Source organism: Pistacia vera, unplaced genomic scaffold (genome assembly GCF_008641045.1).
Source record: "Pistacia vera cultivar Batoury unplaced genomic scaffold, PisVer_v2 Contig935, whole genome shotgun sequence".
Lineage (NCBI taxonomy): Eukaryota > Viridiplantae > Streptophyta > Magnoliopsida > Sapindales > Anacardiaceae > Pistacia > Pistacia vera.
In genome coordinates this window covers 154,060-161,530 of record NW_022196818.1, presented here as the reverse complement: position 1 = coordinate 161,530, position 7,471 = coordinate 154,060, and the positions used below count along the sequence as shown (strand labels likewise).

Genomic DNA, 7,471 nt, shown 5'->3' with positions numbered 1-7,471 from the left:
AACACTCTAATAATTTTCTCACATATAGGAATGCTTTTGTTCATTTAAGTACTAATATTTAATAGATTTAGAACACTAGAGGAGTTTATGTTAGTATTTAAAATGCTTTAGCAATGTCGATAGCGTTTAGGGATTTTAAGTAATGGGGGGGTAAGTGCTTTTGTTCATTTCAGTACTAAATATTTGATAGATCTAGAAGAGTAAAAGTAGTTGTTGGTAGCATTTAAATGCCTTTAGCAAGGTTAATAGCATTTAGGGATTTTAAGTAAGTAGTTGTTGGCAGTACATATTAGATATATTTCCTTTTCCGTAATTTTTTTTTTTTTTTTTTGGCATCATTAGATGTGTTTAGATACCTCCAATTATTTTGTTTTTATCTTTATGTGTTTTCGAAAATCTTGAATCACTTTTATCTCAGTATTTGCATCCAAATAATTTCTCACATATACGAAAGTGTTTTTGTTCATTTAAGTACTAAATATTTAAAATCCTTTAGGAAGATCGATAGCATTTAGGGATAAGTAATGGGATGGGTGCTTTTGTTCATCCTAAGTACTGCTATTCATCTTAAAAACTATTTGCAACAATAAAATATCTTCTTCAGCCTTCTGCAATATTTCCAAAATCACGTTTTTTGTACATTTTCTTGCGAGCTGAATTATTAGTCACATCAACAATTCCGCTATTCATCTTAAAGACTATTTGCAACAATAAATAATTCTTCTTCAGCCTTCTGCAATATTTCCAAAATCACGTTTTTTGTACATTTTCTTGCGAGCTGAATTATTACGGTCACATCAACAATCTTTCTTCCTTGCTTACCAACTTTCTTTTCTGGATTTTTCCCTATCTTTTAATAAACTATCTTATCATCTCAAACATATCATACACACACACATGTGTATTATATAATATATATATGGAGGTCATCATCACATCAACAGACAACAATTCTTTTCTTCCATGCTTACCAACTTTCATTCATCTATATGAAGTATTTAATTCTATATATATGAAGTATTGTGCCCCATTTTGATCACAATCAGCTCGCAATTCTTTCTTTGAAGCCATGAACTCATTGCAGCTAAATTCTTTCCCAATTAATGCACACTATAGGTTTTCTAATAAAATAGATAATACAAGTTGTATTTACAATACATTTTATGGTTTTTCTTCTCAGTTGAAGTTGAATTTGAAGAAAAATACTCTTAAATTGGGTAGCAAAAGTGTTGCGAAAGAAAGAGTGTCAATACACAGCGAACTATCAGTAGTATATGATAAGAAACCCAAGGTTGAAAGGAGCAAGAATGGCATTGGCATTCTTAATTTTCTTCCTGGGAAGAACTATTTCATTAGTGGTGCCACTGGTCTCCTAGCCAAAGGTAAAAGAGACAACTTATCTTGTTTAATGTGGATTTCCATATTTCTTTTAGATACACTACTCATTTTACTAGTATCAGTTAGCAATAAATATATATATTTTTTTAAATGTTCAATCGAAACTTTCTTTCATCAATCAAAAACTAAAAGATGTGATGTGCCAATAAATGAGTTTGTATAGAATTCATATCATATACATGTCACACCCCGTAGTCATATTCGGACGGCACAGTATTATAACTTTTTTGCTTAATTTACAATCTTTTCATTATTTCATATGGTCTATAAATAATGTGTTTACGTTACATTCCATTGTTACAGTAGTTTATTTATTTATTTTTGCACATATTGACTACTTAGTGAACCGATAAATTAAAACTATATATCTATACATTTTTTTATTTTTTTGAACCACGATGGAACGAAGGATACTGATTCCTCATCTATTCTCCTTTTTTTATTTTACAGCTGTAGTTGAGAAGATACTACGAGCAACACCTGAGGTTGGCAAAATCTATCTTTTAATTAAGGCAGAAAGCAAAGAAGCTGCATTAGACAGAATAAAATATGAAGTAGGTCTCCATCTAATACATAAGCTTTATTCTTTCAGCTTGTCTTGGTGGAGATGTCTGGGTTGCTGGTAGTGTTAAATGATTCATTACGATCTTCTAACACTAAAAGACAAAAATCCAGATAAAATGCTCTTCATAAAAAACTATTATAAGTTGTTTAGTCCTCATTACCGTCAACCAACAAATGTCCAGATTTAAAAATCATGCAGACATTCGCACCCGAATATTCTTACTTATCTTATAAATTTATTATAAGTTGTTTTATACTTTTCTCTTTTTTTTTCACTAACAAACTTTATTCTTCTTCTTCCTTTTTTTTTTTTGTTCAATAGATTATAAATTCAACTTTATTCAACTTGGTGAGAGATATGCATGGGGAATCTTACCAAGATTTCATGTTAAGTAAGCTGGTTCCTGTACCTGGAAATATTGGTGAATCAAATCTTGGAATGAATCCTGATTTAGAGAACGAAATTGCAACAGATGTAGATGTTATTATAAATTCAGCAGCCAATACAACATTTGATGAGAGGTTCTTCCTCATCCTTATTAATTTTTACAATTCTTCTTCTATATAAATTTTATTTGATGACATCCTAATTTTATACATACTTAAACTTTGTTCAATGCAACTTAGATTTGATGTTGCTGTGAACATAAATACAAAAGGACCATCTCAAATACTCAATTTCGCAAAGCAGTGCAAGAAACTTTGTTGTTTCATACATGTATCAACTGGTAAGTAAATTTAAAGAGTAGAAAATTATGAAATAATTTAAACAATTAGGTTAATCTATAGATGTACTTAGTCTTTCATCTTGTGTAGCATACGTTACTATGGGAAACTTAGGCGAGACTCTCACCTCCAAAACCACACCATTATCACACCCTACTGTGGATGTTGATGCCGAAGTGAAGTTGGCTTTGGATTCAAGTCTTGCTTTTCATCGAGGTGCAGAACTTACTCAGAAAATGAAAGAAATGGGTCTAGAAAGGTGATTTATTCAGTTTATAATTGACCTTGCTTCATATTTGATAAATGTATTGTGAACATGTACTTGTTAGGTCTAGAAAAGAAGATTGGTGATGTTATTAAGCTAAATATCATTGTGAGATATATGTATTGACTATCTCTGGATATAGTACAATTATGTTAAAATTAGTTGGTCAAGATATATTATTTTGAATTTTTCCCTGAAATCAGTAAAGCTAGCTGATTACAAATTTCCATCTCACAGAGCAAAAAGTTGTGGTTGGAAAAATGTTTATGAGTTTACCAAGGCCATGGGAGAACTAGTAATTGATAAGAACAGAGGAGAAATCCCAGTTGCTATTGTTCGTCCAAGCATTGTTGAAAGCACTTTTAGGGAGCCTTTCCCTGGATGGATACAAGGAAACAGGTACCCCCTTCTTTTGTTATCAATAAATTACATCTTGCTATAATCTATTAATTCTCTTGTATTTCATTAGAAGTAATATTATTATTTCTAGTAGTATCACGAATTTATTATTCCAAATGGTGTCTACACACCCTCATATGCAAATAATAAGTCGGCTTAATATGAAATGCTTAGTATCACTCTTTCAGTAAAATCTGAATCACTAATTTTTTCTCTCTTGAAAATCATTAGGATGATTGACCCAGTTGCTATTGCATATGGCAAAGGCCACCTTCCTGCATTCCTAAACCCTAAAACAGTCATAGATATAGTAAGTATTTATCTTCTTTTTCTTCGCCCTTTGGAAATTATTTGGGTTTGGAAAAAAAAAAAATTAGAATCAATAAAAATAAAAACATTTTACTATATTTTATAATTCATACAATAAACAGAAATCAGAATTAGAATTATCCCTAAGATTTTCATTCTTTGTGCATGTTAACATAATCATGTACTTACAAAAATGAAGTGATCACACAGATTCCAGTTGACATNCTTTCACAAAGCTTTTAAGTTATTAGGATATTTTTCTTTCAAAGGAGTTTTAACTTTTAAATATAAAGATAAAATTACATTTATATCCTATTTCAAATTGGTGGTAGGATTTAAAGATAAAATATGTAGGACTAAAAATCACTATTCTAATCTAACCTCCTTTTAAGTGGAAAATAAAACATAACTATTTTATATTTTCTCTTGTTACCGAATTCCTGTCTCTTCATTTCATAAGCATTATATTTATATATCCACAGATTTGATTGGAATGAAAAACACATCTAAATACATATACTAATTTAATCAAATATCGTATTACAATATGTTATGCCTAGAAAAGTAGGGCTGACACAGAAACCTGTCAGCACAAGTGGTCAGAGCTTAGGTAAGTCCAGGTGTCGTTTAGGTGCAGCCACGTCGCGCGCCGATGCAAGAGGCGTGCCCCTACCACTGTAATAGGTGCGCGTCAGGCTGGTGAAGGGTTGGAGGTGATCCACATGTCCAATCCCTGCGAGAATCGAGTAAAGCACTCGGGCAGGTGAATAACGGGGCACAAGGAAGGATTTGGACGGAAATCTGACCCACTTCCTGATTTAGTAATCATTACGTGATTTCATCCCACTATAAATAGATGGCTCCTCTCCCGTTTGTGGGATTAGCTAATTTTTCTCTGTAATAACTTACTTATTTTCTCTTTATAATCACTTGTAAGTCAGTTCGTTGAACGCTACCAGCTGACCTCAGTATATTAATACAATATCAATGGACGTAGGAGTCGCTTGTTTAAACATCTGAACCACTTTAAACATCGTTCTCCATCTTTTATCCATTCTCATACCCTCAATTGTGTGTGTTCTCTGAGTTAGCTCAGTATTTCACACGTGTGTTTAGTTGGTGTCAAAATCATGCATCAACACAATGTGTTCAGAGTTCATGGGACATCCATTACATTAGGGATACACCAATCAGTTTCAATTTCAGTGAACATAACTTCCCTTCCCTGGAAAATATTATGATTCAATTACTAAAGTGAGATTGTTTCTCATCCATTAAGACTTGTCGGCAGGCCAAATCCAAGTCAAAGTCAAAGTAAATGAGAAAAAGTTTTTTTCATATCTCTTGGTTTTTTTTTTTTTTTTTTTTTGTTTTAATGACCTAGGTGTTAAACCAACTTACACGTATCTCAACTAATCTTCCGAGACTTTAAAACTACAAGCCAAGTAAGAATTTCAGTGCTTATCCCTATTAGCAACCAAGAAAAGACTTAAGCTTATGACTTTTTGAATAATACACCAAGAGTCTCTATTGAACCACTTGATCATCTAAAAATAATTTTTTCATATATGTTTTCTTAAGGTATCTATAGATAAAATTCGGCCACCACCACTAGAAGATGGCCAGAATTCGTGATGGCACACTACCGGTTGGATCTGGCCATAGTACGTTGTCTGGCCTCTCCCGACTAGATCCACCTGGATCTGGCCAGAAAAGGCTAGATCTATAACCACAGATCTAGGTCATTGACATCCCAACGACGGCCAAGATTGGCATGCTCATCAACAAAATCTGGCCATCAACGACTAGATCTTTGGCCGGAAAAGGCCAGATCGATGCACTACTCGCAAATCCAGCCGGTAATGTGCCATTATGGTAGATCCGACCACCTCTGGTGGTGGTAGCGGAATCTGGCAAATGTGGGTGGGTGAGAGTGTTTTTGCCAATTTATAAACTTTTATTGTTGGGGGTATTTAGTTAATTAACATACCTAGGGAGTTAAAAATAATCTAAATATTTTGAGTTGAATAGAATATGATTAGATTTGAGATATTGAAACAAATGTATTTTTGGGTTTTTAGGATAGGATAATGGAATAGGATAGCGGGAAAGTAGTGAAACAAACGGAGCCCGGCTAATCTAGATATTGATCTTTAGACCCCATTGAGTTGCTCTTTAGCTCCCAAATAGGGACAGAATTGTAATTAAAGTAGTTTATAAAATAATAGGACAAAATCTTTCATTTATCGTTCACCCCCACTTTTTTCCACAAAGTCTGACATCTTCTTCAAGGCCTGAAATTGAAGAATGAAAGAAATTCTTCCATCAAATTCGGGATTTCTTTTTCAAATTCTATGTTAAATCAACTATTAATTCTAAAACTTTGGATTTTCTCTTGAATTCTGTTAACTTGTTGAGCAAATATCAATTCTAATATAAAATTATTTTCACATGAAAACATAATAAATATTCTTCTTTAATATCGTTATCACCTTCACAAAGCTTTTAAATTACTAAGAATATTTTACTCTGAACTTAATCCAGCTATGTAGATAGTATAATTAGGCACAAAAGCAAGATAATTACCTCTTCAATATTTGAGGTTTTGGTCCTAGAATAAGATTAAAGGATTAATATACCTAACTATTGAAAATATCACTTTTCTAGCTGACAAGTTGTTCAGTAGAATCAAGCAAGTTTGCTTTGCACATCTCTCAGGATCGGTTTTACGAAGGGACATATATCAATACATATTGCAATAATAATGATTTACGCGATATAGAATAAAATGCCTTTTATTATTGATTAATGAACATTATTACAAAGAGTCAATTCCACAATAATTGATTGGCTCTAGGGCATCTACTCTAACACCTGTTGTCACCTCCCCTGCTACGGTTCCAAAAGTTCAAGTGGATGACTCACATGTCACTCTCACAGCCCTTCCGAAACGCAAAACCAAGAGGAAAGTTGGTCATTCTTCTCAACCCTCTCGAAAGTCTTCAAGACTTATGAACAAAGAGGGGGAGTAAGAAGCATGGGGTTGGAAAAACTCAGAATTTTTTTTATTATCTCTCCATAGGGGAGTTTGTTTCTTTGGTTGCTACTATTTTTAGTTTTTGTTCTCTCTGAACTCCTTAGTAATTTTATCTTGTTTTATTTGTTTTATTTACTAATCATGTGTTTACATTTATGTTGCTTATTTTTGTTTATGTGTTTGTGTTTGTGCAAAACTGCATGTCTTAATTGGTTGATTTAAAGCAGGTTTGCACTTGATCTCTTTTATTATGTTCTTTGTTCATAAGTTTGACAAAGGGGGAGAATGTGGAATATTCATATTTGTCAAACTTATGATTTGTGTATGTGCACAATAGTTATGTGTGCACACTGGTTGCCAATTCTTTTGTTTGGCTTGTTTCATCTGTTGTGTGTGTGCACATCAGTTCCTCGTGCACACTAATTGCCAGACTTGTGTCTTGGCTTGGTTCGTTTCGAGTGTATGTGCACAATGGTTTGTGCTTACACTCTCACTTCAAATATTTGCAACCCAACATGAGTTGCTTGTCTGATAAAGTAGAAAAGATATTGTTTATCTTTGTCTCTTACTTTTTAGTACCTCTCTACATATGTCACAAATGCTTAGATGGTCCTAAGGAATAAAGTTAACTTTCCCGATTTGCTTTGTGGTCCAAACAAAAAGAAGGAATACTTTCCTTATTTGGACAAACATGGGTCAACCCCTTATTGGCTGACGTGGCACTATATTGTTGAGCAAGAAATCTTTCATTATATAATACTCTTTCTTACGTA

At 33.0% G+C, this 7,471-nt stretch overlaps 1 protein-coding gene across 1 annotated transcript; it reads left to right on the top strand.

Annotated features, from left to right (window-relative positions):
• Positions 1-524: 524 nt before the first annotated feature.
• LOC116120453 (fatty acyl-CoA reductase 2-like) lies at positions 525-3,904 on the top strand. Its single transcript, XM_031406399.1, has 9 exons — positions 525-533; positions 1,181-1,382; positions 1,849-1,952; positions 2,285-2,484; positions 2,590-2,690; positions 2,779-2,947; positions 3,191-3,352; positions 3,584-3,662; positions 3,872-3,904. The coding sequence occupies exons 1-9, from the start codon at positions 525-527 to the stop codon at positions 3,902-3,904; spliced, it is 1,059 nt and encodes a 352-aa protein (XP_031262259.1).
• Positions 3,905-7,471: the final 3,567 nt, after the last annotated feature.